The sequence below is a fragment of the Arachis ipaensis genome, chromosome B10 (genome assembly GCF_059453495.1).
Source record: "Arachis ipaensis isolate K30076 ecotype BB chromosome B10, ASM5945349v1, whole genome shotgun sequence".
Lineage (NCBI taxonomy): Eukaryota > Viridiplantae > Streptophyta > Magnoliopsida > Fabales > Fabaceae > Arachis > Arachis ipaensis.
Genome location: NC_142435.1, coordinates 130,026,017 through 130,040,744, shown reverse-complemented (window position 1 = coordinate 130,040,744; position 14,728 = coordinate 130,026,017). Strand labels below are relative to the sequence as shown.

At 33.6% G+C, this 14,728-nt stretch overlaps 3 protein-coding genes and 1 pseudogene across 4 annotated transcripts; all 4 read left to right on the top strand.

Moving 5' to 3' along the window:
- The first annotated feature begins 280 nt into the window (after positions 1 to 280).
- On the top strand, positions 281 to 3,890 carry LOC148581710 (uncharacterized; annotated as a pseudogene).
- LOC107623624 (GTP-binding protein BRASSINAZOLE INSENSITIVE PALE GREEN 2, chloroplastic) lies at positions 3,491 to 8,983 on the top strand. 2 transcript variants are annotated; one of them, XM_016325962.3, is made up of 5 exons: positions 3,491 to 3,851; positions 5,367 to 5,524; positions 5,631 to 6,970; positions 7,233 to 7,400; positions 8,250 to 8,983. In XM_016325962.3, exons 2-5 carry the CDS (start codon positions 5,419 to 5,421, stop codon positions 8,610 to 8,612), a joined length of 1,977 nt encoding a protein of 658 aa, XP_016181448.2. In that variant the 5' UTR covers positions 3,491 to 3,851; positions 5,367 to 5,418; the 3' UTR covers positions 8,613 to 8,983. The 2 variants fall into 2 exon arrangements, with proteins under 2 accessions (XP_016181448.2, XP_020968609.2); XM_021112950.2 differs by having other exon boundaries at positions 3,529 to 3,851; positions 5,626 to 6,970.
- Positions 8,984 to 12,648: 3,665 nt separating this feature from the next.
- On the top strand, positions 12,649 to 13,044 carry LOC107621107 (uncharacterized). The gene has a single exon (XM_016323145.1). It carries the CDS (start codon positions 12,649 to 12,651, stop codon positions 13,042 to 13,044), a length of 396 nt encoding a protein of 131 aa, XP_016178631.1.
- Position 13,045: 1 nt separating this feature from the next.
- On the top strand, positions 13,046 to 14,210 carry LOC148581709 (uncharacterized). The gene is made up of 2 exons (XM_088493272.1): positions 13,046 to 13,520; positions 13,648 to 14,210. Exons 1-2 carry the CDS (start codon positions 13,046 to 13,048, stop codon positions 14,208 to 14,210), a joined length of 1,038 nt encoding a protein of 345 aa, XP_088349398.1.
- Positions 14,211 to 14,728: the final 518 nt, after the last annotated feature.

The following is a 14,728-nucleotide window of genomic DNA, read 5'->3' as shown; positions in this document are numbered from 1 at the left end:
GCATAGCAATAGTCCTGCACATAACAAAGAATCCCATCAAGAATAAAATAAAGACATTGAAAGATTATTTTGCTGAGGCATAGGACTTATTTTATCACTTAAGTGGATTTGCGTGGAATCCTGTTACTAGAAAGTTTGAAGCTGAAGAAGAAGTGTGGCAAGATTTTATTAAGGTATCTTATATACTTTTTTATTACTTATACGAATAACCAAGTTAGTCACAAAATAATTTTAACATTTCTTTATGCAGGACAAACCACATGCAGAAAAATGGAAAAAAATGTAAATTAAGCATTATGATACTTTGAAGGAGTTGTTCGGAGCTGATAGAGCTACTGGTAACGGGCTGCTACTTCACGAGAAAGAATTCAACAACTTGATAGAGATCCCATTTGCTTGAATGACTCGTTTGAAAATATTAGATTTTTTGACATAGATGTTAATATGGGACATGATACCCCAATGCTTTATGCTAATTTAGATTCACCAAGTGCTCCTTATAGTCAACCAAATCAATTAGGTGGGACTTCAACGTTGTGAGGAACAAAGCGTAAGTCTCCTATGAATAATTTTTTGGAGGCACAATATGAGAAAGTTGCTTTGGAAATTACTACCATGGCTGATACTGTGAAAGAAGGTAGTTATCTGTCTAGCAAGCTACATGACGTGGTTTAGAGGCATGTTGAATCAGCTGAGAGACAAGCTTTTGTGGCTGAGAGGCAAGTTTCGGTTGCTAAAAAACAAGTCTCATTAATTGAAAGACAAGTTGCAATTACTGAAAAAGGGTTGGCTATTATGCAACAAAGTAGGCCTCGCCTTTACAGCGAATCAGATGTATGGGATATGTTGACTGAATTGGGTCTGGTAGGTTCATATCGGATGCAATGTTATCAGTTTTTATGTGAAAATGAGCAGAAAAAGTGCCAAATTTTTGGGATCCCACCTGAAATGCGATTAGATGCTCTTTTTTATTTCATGACAACTGTTGGTATTTGCTTAGAAGATATGGTACTTTCAAAAAACATTTATCATTACAGGTATAACTTTTATACGCACTTAATTTTTGGTTAATTTGAGGTTATTGCTTTTAATAATTGGTTATGTGTTTCTTATTGTCGTATAGTATGGGTATATCTTCATGTATTTGAAGAAGATATCATTTTCTATTTTATTTATGTTAACACATGGTTGGAAATTACTTTATGTATATATACTTTGAGATTGATTGGTTTTTTGAATAGAAAAATATCGATAAAATAGATTATCATGATCAACTCTGATCTTTGTGTTAATTTGTCTTTGTTGTATATGTTCATGCAGGAATCATAATACTTGAAAATGTTTGGGAACAATGAGTACACTGCTTAATACAAGTAAAAATCGATTATGTGTTAATATTTTTAACTCGGAAAAACTTTATTTTTTTGAAGTAGATGGGTACATATGGCTCAAGCTATGTAGAATTGATTTTTTGGAAGTAGGCGTATGCTGATGACTCTGATCATGAAGAATTATCCTTTTGAAAAGTGTTGTGTGGTGATAAAATATATAGTACTCTCCTAGAATTCTGGTTGTCGTTATTTTTTTGGCGTTTTGTTATATGTTTATAAAAATTGTATATAATTTTTTGTCGCACGTAGTAAGAAAGAAATGCTAGCCACTTTTGATAGTATTTTATTTTATAAATATAATTTAGTGAAACTTTTTCTTAAATATGATTAAGGAGATTAATGATGTAAAGTATAAGTAGTTTTTATTATTCTTTTAGAAAATTATTTATTTGTATATATTTAAAAAGAATGATATATATTTTTATTTATGACATTAAAAACAACAGAAAAGGATAAATTCAAAAAAATATTATTGTTAATAATGATAACACATTAAAATTCTGAAATATAATTGGGATCACTTTTTTTATTAAAAAAATAATTTAAATACATTGATATATAATATAAAGAAGGGTATTAATGTAATTTCACTTGGTTATGATTTTCTCTCTTCTTACTTTTCCTTCCATCTAAACAAAAGAAAAATTTTTTCCTACTTTCTTTTTATCTATTTTCTCTTCATCCAAATAACATAAAAACAAACTTTTCCTTTCATTTTCTTTTCTTTTATTTTCTTTTCTCTCATTTTTCATCTTCCATCCAAACAAAATGTAAATTTACACATCGCTCTTTGCCAAAAACTTACACTTTTTTGGGACACCGTGAGCGTACAAAAAAGAATAAGCACACACCCCGAAAATAATGGTTAAAGTCTAGAAACTTGAAAGTTGAATAATTACAATGTTTTTACACATTTGATTGCTCATGTTGATACTAGCAATATGAGCAATAGCTCAAATTGCAAAATTTTTCCATATTTACCTAGAGATTGCGGGTTCGAGTCTCATTCTTAACTTTGGCAAAAAAAGAAAAGAGTGAATATCCAACCCGGTTCTTCAAAATATACTTCTGTGACACATTGATCACTAACAACAATATAAAAATCACTAATATTTCTTACTTTTACACACTAAATTTAACTAATGTAAACAATTTTGATAATTATCTTTAAAAGATAACAAAACTCCCAAAGTTCTTAATGGATAAATCAACAGTTTAACATGCCATATAGACTTATTCCGTTAATACCAATAAAAAATATTGACAGAGGAGTCAATCAGTCTCATAAAAATAAAAATTAGAGACTAAAAAAGATTTTTTTTTTTTGTTGAGAACCTCGTTGTCTTTCGAGATAATTGTTATGAACTGTTTAGGATTTTTTCTGAAAAAAAAAAGGTCATTTCCATAATATATAAGAATGACTTTTTCACCGGACTAATATTGTCTTTAATATTCTATATACCAATCATTATATATATTCTCTCAAATCAAGAATTGTCATCATATTTATTTAATTTTAATTTTTATTTTATATTAATTTTTAAATTAATTATATTTTTAATTATATATGATTATTAAAAAACAAAAAATATTTTTATTATTTATAAAATAATTTTTATTTACAGTTATATGATATTTATTAATAATAAAAAATTACAAAATATAATAAATATAAATTGACTAAAAAATTATTTAAATCTAAAAGTAACCATTAAATAAATATAAAAGTAAAATAAATAAAATTATTTATTATAAATAGAAAAAAATTATTTTATATTATTATTTAGTTATTATCGAATCAAACGGATCAATCGGTCATTCAACGATTGAAACCAGCAATCCCATTAATCTATTATCTACATCTGATTAATTATCAGTTAAATTCTAATAACTATAGACAAAATTCTTTTAAGGTACGAAAATTCCTGTGAGGGCTGCCCTAAATGGAGGGATAATTTTTTTCGCGAGAACGGTAATGGCGGACAAAATTTTTCCTAGATAGGCGCGGATCTGAGCAAAGCCGGTCTAATTCCTGAAATTTATACATTTACTTAATTACCCTTAAAATTTGTATTTACTCTAGGTTTTCTGGTCATTTCGGATGGTATATCCTCATTTGTGTCTTCCTTTGTTTATCACGCTGCGCCATTACCAGTTCACCACTTACCTCTCTGCAGCCATCTCCCTGCTCATCGTGCCGTCACCGCTCAACGCGTCATTCTCTCAGTTCGAGGCGTCCATTCTCTTCTCCTCTGCGTCCATTCTCCTCTCCGCCGCTGCTCCGTGCTCTTCTCTCCGCTCGCGTACGCTGCGCCGTCCCCCACCTCGTCCAACTGCTCCGTGCTCTGCGTCGCCGCTCATCGTCCGCTCGAAATAAGACCGCAGTCTGCCGTCGACAGCATCGCCGCGCAGCCGTTGGTTGCCCCTTCTCCTCCTCCTCCTCCTCCTTCTCCACTTCAGGTTGGATACTCTCGCCCTCTCTGTAATTTATTGCGCTGAAGGTTAATTCTGCAATTTTTGTGCTTGTTTGTTCTGAATCTTGGTGATTATCAGCATACCTGTGCTGTGAACCTTGCTTGATTTTCCGCAGCCGCAGCATGCTTGTGGTTGTTTTGTGCATTTTTTTGTGTACCTGTTTTCCCCTGAATATAACTATATAAGCATTAAGGAACTAAAAGCTTTTAATTAAAAAAATGATTTAATAAGCAAAAACTTTCAAAAGAAATTTTAATAGTCTAAATTTTAATCTGTGCTCCTAGTAAAAATTATTTTTAAATTATTTGGGTGGCTAAGGTTTTTTAGTCGGTAATGGCTTGGCTTGTGTGCACGTGTTCAAGTTTTAAGCTTTGGAGTCTTGAGTGTACAAACAATGCATTAATTTTTATTTGGATTTGAATTTAGTTTGGTGCATTTTAAGGGTTAGAAAGGCTAGAATTTTCGTTAGGTATGTTCAGATGGACAACCAATAGGGTTGTTTCTCCTTAATTTGTATTCACATGATAAATGTTTGGTCTTTAGCTATATCTGAAAAATGATCTGTTTTAGTATCTGTTGTTTGTGGTGCCATAAAATGATTGTTGCAGTGAAGAAATGAAAAACCTTTTGTAGTTGGTGCATATAATGTATATAGAGTGTGTGCTTATTGAATTCCAAAAGTAATGTGCTAAGGAAAAAAAAATTTTAATTGTGATAGTATTATAAATTCTTCATCTATTCTGCAGGTTAATGTAATTGTTCAACTTCACCATCTCTCGTTTTATCTTTTTCTTTGTGTTTTTTATGGAGCTTATTATTCATTTTTATGATGCTAATGTGTGAACACATATTAAGCTTGACAAATTACAAGTCTTTATGGTTGAGCAAAGAGTTTTAGTCAAGCAAATATAGGGGCGTGGAATCCATTAAGAGAAATTAAGTCTTTATACTTTAAATAGTATTTTTTTTATGATGTATCTCGTCATATTTACGTATTTTGTTATTTTAATAGAGAACTTGGAGTTGTATGTTGGAAGTTGTACTTTGGCAATGGGAGAATATTTGAAGTTAGACATTTTTAGAAATTTAATTTGTGTTAAAACTATTGAGAAATATATGGTGTGTTACTTTATCTTTTTGGACATGATATTTGAATTTTAATTAATTTCTTAGACAAGATGTTTTGTATGTTCTAATGTTTTGTGATTTTTTATCAATTTAATTTTTTTTATTAGAATTTCTATAGAAATTATCAACTTCGTAGATGCCAAATGGGGTCCCGTGAGGAATGCGGGAAATGGGGATGGGGTAAATATACCCCCACGTTGGGAATCGGGGCCGGGACGGGGAGCAGGAAGGTATCCCTCGCCCCCACCCCGCCCCGCCCCGTTGACATCCCTAGTAAGAAGCCGAAGCCCAAATTGGGTCCAATATTTTTACTCTTCTTTCTTCTTCTTTTTCATGTTGTTATAATCCTTTTCTTATTTTTCGTTCTCTCAGCACTGGAACTTGAACCTATGTTTTTCTCTGCTTCGCTTCATGATTGGAAGCCATGGCGATATTCTTCTCTGTAGCTCCGTTTAGTTTTTCTGGGTCCAAGCATTCCTTCTTTAACAATGCACCTAATCAAGCACTTAAGAGTTTGCGCCATTTCACAAGTAAGAACCTAGAACTTCACTTCATGTTGTTTTAGTTTATCGCACTATGCTCTTCGATTTTTGATACTCATTTAACTGAAGCGACGTTTTACTTAATGGAGTGTAGATAATTGTGTTGGGGCTAGAAAAGTTTCTTGTCTTATTGCTTTTGCGGTAAACGGCAGCTCCACTGTTCAAATGATACAGAAAAGAAACACATCAAGGAAAGAGGGTAAGAACCCGTTTTTGAGTGAGGGAAGAGATGCGGATGAGAGTCGTGGACCAATTTGCCCTGGTTGTGGGGTCTTCATGCAAGATGAAGACTCTAACCTTCCTGGGTACTATCAACAGAGGAAGGTGAAAATGGAAGATGAATTATTAGATGAGGATGATGATGTTTTTTATAATGTTAGTGTAGAAGAAGATGTTGATGGTGATGGTGATGATGATGATGATGATGATGTTGGGTTCCTGGATGGCATTAAAAATGAACTTGGAGGAGATATTGAGGTATTACCAGATCATTTCAATTGGGATTCTAATGAGTGGAAAACTAAGTTGTTGGGTGTAGAGGATGATGAGACTGATTTAAATGGCTTTGTGCCTGCAGGGGTTGGGTATGGTAACATCACTGAGGAGGTCCTAGAGAGAAAGAGAAAGAAGAAAGTATCAAAAGCTGAGAAAAAGAAGCTGACTAGGGAGGCTCAGAAGGTAAAGGAAGATGGTACTGTGTGCGCCAGGTGTCATTCTTTGAGGAATTATGGGCAGGTGAAAAATCATACTGCTGAGAATTTGATACCCGATTTTGATTTCGATAGGTTGATTTCCACTCGGTTGATGAACCATTCTGGCAATGGCAGTGCTACTGTTGTTGTTATGGTTGTTGATTGTGTTGATTTTGATAGTTCTTTCCCTAGGATGGCAGCAAAATCGTTGTTTAAGGCATTGGAAAAAATCCAGGATCACTCGAAGAAGGGTAAGAAATTGCTAAAACTCGTTCTTGTGGCTACAAAGATTGATCTCCTTCCATCAGAGGTTTCCCCTACAAGGTTGGATAGATGGGTTAGACACCGAGCAAGTGCTGCGGGAGCACCTAAACCAAGTGCGGTTTATCTTGTAAGTTCTCAAAAGGATTTAGGCATAAGGAATCTGTTATCCTTCATAAAGGAATTGGCAGGTCCTCGGGGGAGTGTGTGGGTGATTGGGTCTCAGAATGCAGGGAAGTCTACCCTAATCAATGCATTTTCAAAGAAACAAGGAGCTAAAACTATAAAACTCACAGAAGCCTCGATTCCTGGGACAACACTTGGGATCTTGAGAATTGGAGGAATTTTGTCAGCTAAGACTAAGATGTTTGACACTCCAGGGATCCTGCATCCTTATTTAATGTCGATGAGATTGAACAGGGAAGAGCAAAAGATGGTTGAGATACGCAAGGAACTTCGGCCTCGATCATATAGAATCAAGGCAAGTTATTTAATGGCTTACTGCTATTGATGCTCTCTAAGTTGTCATTAAGCCTTTTTTATTATGTAGATTATATGTATCCTTTATGCACATTGTTTATCCATTAAGGGGTATCATGGACAATAGTTTTATTTTCTTTATTTTCCCAAATAAATGGAAACTCCAGTTAATAAATTGAGATAGCAATTTCTTTGGTGTTGGTATGTAAATTTCAAAAATAAAGATGTGGTTTGGAACTTTACATACTGGTTTTAACTTATAGGTAGGGCAGGCAGTGCATATTGGAGGCTTGACAAGAATTGACTTTATTAAAGCCTCTATTGAAACAATATATGTGACAGTTTGGGCATCACCAAATGTTTCTCTTCACATGGGAAAAGTAGAAAATGCTGAAGAGGTTTGGAGTAATCATGTTGGTGTTAGGTTGCAGGTAAGCATTTTTTTTTTTCACAAATCTAAACATGACTACATAAATCATTTTAGTATTAGGGTTTAAATTTGCATTTTACCTGAGCTTCAAATATGTTTTTCATTTGATTAACTGCTCTTTTATGTTACTTTTCAGTTGATTTTGTTAGATTATAAAAAGGAAAGGTAGAGACATTTTGACTTTATTTGTCAAAGAAATGTACTTTATAATCCAGAAACAATCCTTTGGTTAGGAACGGGATGAAAACTACCATATTTTTTGTAGTGTGGAATCGGATTTGATAATGGGACTTGATAGGTTAAAATAATAGTCAATTAGTTGGAAAAGGGTCAAAAAAGAGTGTGTTGAAGTCTTGAAGATGAAAAAAAGTCTCACTTGAGAATTTAAAAATTTAGAGTTACGAAGCAAATAATCTATGGAAACATCCCGAATTCTATATATCAAATTCTTTTGGAAATAAAACAGCATTTCATGTGCATAGTATATCCATTACGTTATTTCCTTCTTTATATCAATGTATGTAGATATAATTTGCATTTAAATACATTTTTGTCCAAAAACGTAACAAAAACAAGGGTAATATCCTAAATCAATGTTCAAAGAATTTTTATATCTTATTAAATAATGATAGGGATTTATACAAAATCGGATGGGTGACTAAGTTGTCTAACAAAACAAAAGGTTGAGAACTGATATGGTAACTAAGATTTGTTGGGAGTTAAAGTGTTCGTCTAGAAATTACTTAGAGACTGATTTGAGGATTACTAAATATAATCTATTCTCTCTTCCCCTAAAATACATGATATCTAATTTTGCTCTAACTTCATTTCTATTTGCATCTTATTTCAGCCTCCCATTGGCAATAAACGCGCTGCTGACTTAGGCACATGGCAAGAAATGGAAATTAAGGTATCTGGAACTAGTTGGGAGGTCAACAGTATTGACATAGCGATAGCTGGCTTAGGTTGGTATTCTCTGTGCCTCAAAGGGGAAGCAACCATGAAACTGTGGACCTTTGATGGTGTTGAAGTAACCTTAAGAGAGCCATTGGTCCTTGACCGGGCCCGGTCCCTCGAGAAACCTGGTTTTTGGTTAACAAGAACTATCTCTGATGCTATTGGCAACCAAACCAAACTTGAAGCTCAAAAAAGACAAAAACTTGATGATCAAGATACAGATTTTGTGGGGGCAGGTTTCGAACTATCACCTTGAGCAGAAATTTTTAATATCTTTGCAAGAGTACTTTTAGGTGAAAATACAAGATATAACTGAATTTGACATGGTGCAGAGGCAATAGCATGTTTTTAGCTAGAAGTTTTTTGTGCCGGTCTCTCTTTGCTAGTTGGTGTGAGAACCCGCTGCCAATTTATAAATAGAAAGTAGAGATAAATGTAACCCTTCTTGTTTAAGTGTTATGTTAAATGATTTTGTAGTATGTATGTAGTTTGTATGTAGGGGTGCCCTTCCAATTTATAGGTAGAAAGTAGAGATAAATGTAATCCTTCTTGTTTATGTGTTACATTTATTGATTTTGTAGTATGTATAAAATTTGTATGTAGGGACTAGGGGTGTTTAGTTTGCAATTTGGTTCTTTTTTTATGAAATCATCCAAAACAAACCAATTGTAATAGATTGCTTTGGTTCGATTTTTCGTTTTTTAATTTTTATAGTAATTAAAAAGAATACATGTTCTAATCATATCTAGGGAATTAAAAACCTTCTTAAATTATTTTCAATTAATAATACGTAACAAAATACCAAGTACTAGCAAATAATTAAATATTAACATAGAATACAAAAAGTCCGTTACAAAGTGACATTGCAACCATGTTTGATAAAGAATACATAAGGTCCAAGACACTTGGTTTAATAGAAGGATTTTTTATTTAAATAAATTAATAAGAGAACCAAATTACTTTATTTCTCTAAATGAATTTTGAAAACGTGATTTTTTTTAAACCATATAATATATAAATCGGCTTAGACTTTTGTGTTTTAAATAATATATGAATCATGCTACTCTGGGACGATTTATGCATGAAATGCATTGGCCTATGTGTGTTACAAAATATATATAAATCATCTTAGGCCACCATGAGTTACGCTTTTTACCCTAAAGCTCATCACCCTAGCACGATTTACGTGCAACTAGCCACTCCTCAAGACTCTAGCACAATTTATATGTTACTATGGTAAGGCACGTTAGGCTGGGACGATTTACGTTCAAAAACACAAAAACGTAAATCGTCCCAGCCTAATGTGCCTTACCATAGTAACACATAAATCGTGCTAGGATATTGAGGGGGGAGGGGGGACCGGTGAACCGCTTGAACCGGATGATTTTTTTTCGGTTTTCAATTTAAAAAAATAAAATAAAAAATATATAAACCCCCTCCTCTCTCGCACACACCCACGACCTAGTCACACCCAACCCCTCTCTCTCTCTCTCTCTCTCATCTCCACATGAAACCCTAGCAGCTCTCTCTTCCGGATCGCCAGCAGCAGCAGCAGCCAGCGACTAGCGCCGCCGTCACCGACGAACTCTTCTCCTCAGCCAGCGTTGAATCCCGCCGTCGCGATTCTCTTCTCCTGGATCGCTTCACCGCGCGTCGCTAGGTATTCTCGCAGTTGGCGTCGCTGCCTCTGTCCTCGTCGTCGTCGGCCACCTTGAAATCGTGTCTCCGTCCTCGTCGTCGTCGATCCCTCTCTCTCGCGCATCAAGCCTGTCTTCGATCCCCTCTGTGCCCGGCTCACTTCCCTTCTTCCGTTGCCGTCACTTGGATCCCTCCTTTGCCACCGATCTTCAATTTAATTTTGCTTGTTTTGTACTTTTATTTGGTCTTCTGATTTCTGATTCTGAGGTTACTAATTTTTGCTTATTCTGAGTTACTGAATTTCTGAGTTTGTAAGCCTCCATTCCTACCCTGCTTCAGTTTCATTTTTGGGAGTTAATTGCTGTTTTTTTAGATTTAGGCCCAGTTTGGGAAAACAACTTAATTAAGCTCTTTTTAGAAAAATAGCTTAAACAATAAATTTCTATATTAAAATTAGCTTATAAATAAGTTATTTTGTGTTTGGATTTTTAATTCTTAAAGTGCTTATTTTATAGAAATGTGATAAAAAGTAGTAGCATTATGAGAGAAGTAATTTTTTTAACTTCTCTATAAGCTCCTAAATAGCTTCTTAGAAAGCTGCAATTTGATTTTGAAAATTGCACCAGACATTAATACTACTACTTTTTATAAGTCAAAAGCTAAAATAAGTTACTTTTGAAGCTTCTCAAATGGGCCCTTAATTATGTTGATTGTTGCTTGTTTTTCTGGGTTAATTGTTGTTTTTTGATTGCTGTCTTCTGTATTTAATTTATGTTGATTGTTGTCTTCTGATTTTTAAATTTTTTTATTTTGTTAATTAAATGAATTAATTCTATTTTTGTAAGTATTAAATTATGTTTTTATTCTGTTTTAATTTGTTACTGCAGTTTGATTTCATAGTTTGTTTGTTTGATTTCATATGTTTTTGTAATTCTGTTTGTTTGTTCCAAATTTAAATTATGATTATGTTTGCAAATTCAATGGTTGGTGGTTATTACTGATTTGTTTGTTAGTTTTGATTATTAGGTTATAAATTGAAATTTTAAATTTTGAATTTTATTAGGTTAAAATTTATTAAAATTTAAATATTTAAAATTATATATTAAATTTTTTATAATTTTATTTAATATTTAATTAAACCGATCGTACTTTGATTTTGGTTAATTATGAATACTAACATTTTTCAATTAATGTTTTATACATTTCAAGAACAACCAACAACAACATTGACCAGTCCTTAGTTCTAGATCTTAAGGACATGATCGATCAACATAATGTTCTTGCTCACACATTTAGGATAGTGAGAAACTACCTGAATCAAGAAGATATCACAAATATAAGGCTACAGTTGTACCGAAAAAGATCAAAAGACGCAAGAGTCTATAATTTACCATCTTCTAATGAGGTCGCAGCTCTAATAGTAGGAGATTTTGATTCTAGAGATGCAAGGCGTGATATTATAGTTCAATTAAAGTTCGAACATCTACAAAGGATTCATGAGACACATACCGCATTTATTCCTCTTCAGTATCCTATGATGTTTTCTTATGGTGAAGATGGCTACCAAGAAGACATTTCTTTGTGAGAATCTCATAGGGCTGATGAAAATAGAAAGAGACCGCATGTGAGTTTAAGGGAGTTCATAGCATTTAGAATACAAGAGAAAAGGGTCGAGTATGTAACCATTGTCAATGGTGGACGACTATTTTAGCAGTTCTTGGTTGATTGCTTTTCTATGATTGAAGCACAAAGGCTGACCTACTATCAAAATAACCAAACCAAGCCGAGGAGTGATATATACAAAGGGATTCAAGATGCAATTGTTAGGGGTGAGACTCGTGCTTCCAAAGTAGGTAAACGTGTCATCCTACCCGCGTCCTTCACTGGTGGCATGAGATACATGCTTAATAATTGTCAAGATGCTATGGCAATTTGTAAGAAATATGGATATCCAGATCTTTTCATCACAATGACATGTAACTCGAGTTGGCAAGAGATTGGCAGGGTTAACAATCCAAGGAACTTAAAGGTTGAAGACTGGCTAGATATATTGTATAGAGTGTTCAAATTAAGCTTGACATGATAATCTCGGATCTTAAGCAAGGAATTCCATTTGGAGTGCTAGATGCAGGTATTGCTCATTATCCAACCTTATTTTTAGAGAAATATTCCTTTAGATTGTTATAAAATAAATGGCAAAATATTTTCTTACTTAACATATTGTTGATTTTCTATTATCACCCTTAATTTATCAAAGCACATATATAAAATAGATAGTTTATTTATAACATTTTTTTTGTCTTTTTGGTATAAGGGATGTAGGTGAAATTCCAAAAAAGAGGTCTACCACATACTCACATTCTTTTATGGTTAAGTGGAGACCATAAGATAACAACGACAACTCAAATTGATCGGTTAATATCTTCAGAGTTGTCAGATCCTGTTCGGCACCCAAAATTGTTTAGAGCTGTATCTACATATATGATTCATGGACCATGTGGTAGAGCTTTCTCAAAATCTCCCTGCATGAAAGATGGGTACTGCACTAAATATTATCCTAAAACATTCAGTAGAACCACAGTTATCGATGATAGTGGATACCATCATATAGAAGACGAGGTACATGAGTGATTACTGAGAAGAAGGGAGTCCATATGGATAATAGGAATGTGGTTCCATACAATGCATATCTGCTGATGTCTTATCAAGCGCATGTTAATGTAGAGTACTGTAACAAGTCAAATGCTATCAAATATTTGTTCAAGTACGTGAATAAAGGTCCAGACAGGGTAGCAGTTGGAGTTACAAAGGAAGCTTCCAGTGGAGAGGATGCTCACGTTATTGATGAGATCAAACAATTTTATGATTGCAAATATTTGTCTGCATGTGAGGCTGTGTGGAGAACTTTAGCTTATGATATTTATCAGAGGTGGCCTTCAGTGATGAGATTAACCTTTCATTTGCCTGGAGAACAAAATATCATCTTTAAGATGATGACGATCTTGAAGAAATCGTGGAAGAAGAGGAAGGAAAATGTACGATGTTCTTAGCATGGATGGAGGCCATAAAAAATTTGAATCAGGTCAAATTTTGATATATGCTGAGTTTGCAAATCAATTTGTTTATGATAGAGAAGTAAGGGAAAGGAATCCACGCAAAAGAGGGTATTCTATCGAGAGGTTAAACTATGTTTCATCGAGTACATGTGATATTTATTATATGAGAATTTTGTTAGCTGTTCAGAGAGGTTGCACAACATATGAGTCTATTAGGACAGTTAATGGAATTACATATTCTAGCTTCCAAGATGCTTGCTATTCCATGGGATTACTATGCGATGATAGGGAATTCATTACAGCTATTAATGAGGTAGCTGAACTTACATCTGGTCATCAATTAAGAAAATTATTTGCGATGCTACTAATATCTAATAGCATTAGCAACTCAGAGCGTGTTTGGAATGCAACTTGGATATTATTAATTGATGGAATACTATATGAGAGGAGAAAAGTTTTGAAAAATAAAGGTATTTTACTATATCTTTTTTTTATATCAAGATTGTGTTTTCTTATTATTTTTATTAATAATATTAATAGTTTTATTTTGGAATTACTTATTAAATATTTTATAAAACCACCATGTGCTTTTACTAGGACTAAACATGACTGATGACGAATTGAAAAACCTATGCCTTATTGAGATTGAGAAGATACTCAACAGCAATGCTAAATCTTTAAGAAACTATCAATCAACGCCATATCTTGAGATGTCTGATGTTCGCCTTTTTCATAATAAGCTAATAGAGGAGGAGTTAGCATATGACACAAATGAGTTGACTCATACAAACTTATATACGGAACAAAAGATGACTCATGAGCAAAGGTTAGTATTCGATGAGATACTCAATGCTGTTATTACAGACTCTGGTGGTTTTTACTTCATTTATGGGCATGGTGGGTGTGGTAAGACATTTATTTGGAATGGACTTTCTTCTGCTATTCGGTCTAGAGGAAAGATTGTTTTAAATATCGCATCCAGTGGAATTACATCTTTACTCCTACCTGGTGGCAGAACGGCTCATTCTAGATTTTCAATACCCATTACAATTACTGATGAATCTACTTGGAATATCAAGCATGGCAGTTTGAAGGCTGAGCTACTCATCCAAAGTAACTTAATAATTTGTGATGAAGCTCCAATGCTTAATGTGCTTTGAAGCACTTCATCGGACACTCAGGGATCTTATGTCAGTTACCGATTAACATAAGACACATCAACCATTTGGTGGTAAGGTTGTTGTTCTAGGAAGTGATTTTAGACAGATACTTCCGGTGATTCTGAAAGGGAGTAGACACGATATATTGACATCAGCTATTAACTCATCCCATTCGTGGTCGTTTTGTAAGGTTCTGAAAATGCATACGAACATGAGGCTTCTAATGTCTTCTTCGGATCAAGATGAAGGTCAAATAAAGAGATTTGCTAATTGGATACTTGATGTTGAATATTTGATGTTGTCATGTTCAAACAAGTTTTTAATAATATTTAGGTAAGAAAAATAGTATTTCATTTTAGTAACATGTTATGATTTATAATTTTGTACAAATATTTGTCGTAAATTTAACTAATTTATCTATAACTATACTTTTAGACTTAAAATAAAATGTGTAACATAGAGCACAACATCATATGACAATTGTTTATCTAACGATGTTATTAAAATATTATATTGTC

Bases quoted from the DNA above. Each gene is read 5' to 3' on its own strand.
- LOC107623624 (XM_016325962.3), top strand. From the start codon at position 5,419: ATGGCGATATTCTTCTCTGTAGCTCCGTTTAGTTTTTCTGGGTCCAAG. The intron at 5,525-5,630 runs GTAAGAACCTAG...AATGGAGTGTAG, and splicing joins GAGTTTGCGCCATTTCACAA to ATAATTGTGTTGGGGCTAGA. The intron at 7,401-8,249 runs GTAAGCATTTTT...ATCTTATTTCAG, and splicing joins ATGTTGGTGTTAGGTTGCAG to CCTCCCATTGGCAATAAACG.
- LOC107621107 (XM_016323145.1), top strand. From the start codon at position 12,649: ATGGATAATAGGAATGTGGTTCCATACAATGCATATCTGCTGATGTCT.
- LOC148581709 (XM_088493272.1), top strand. From the start codon at position 13,046: ATGGATGGAGGCCATAAAAAATTTGAATCAGGTCAAATTTTGATATAT. The intron at 13,521-13,647 runs GTATTTTACTAT...TGCTTTTACTAG, and splicing joins AAAAGTTTTGAAAAATAAAG to GACTAAACATGACTGATGAC.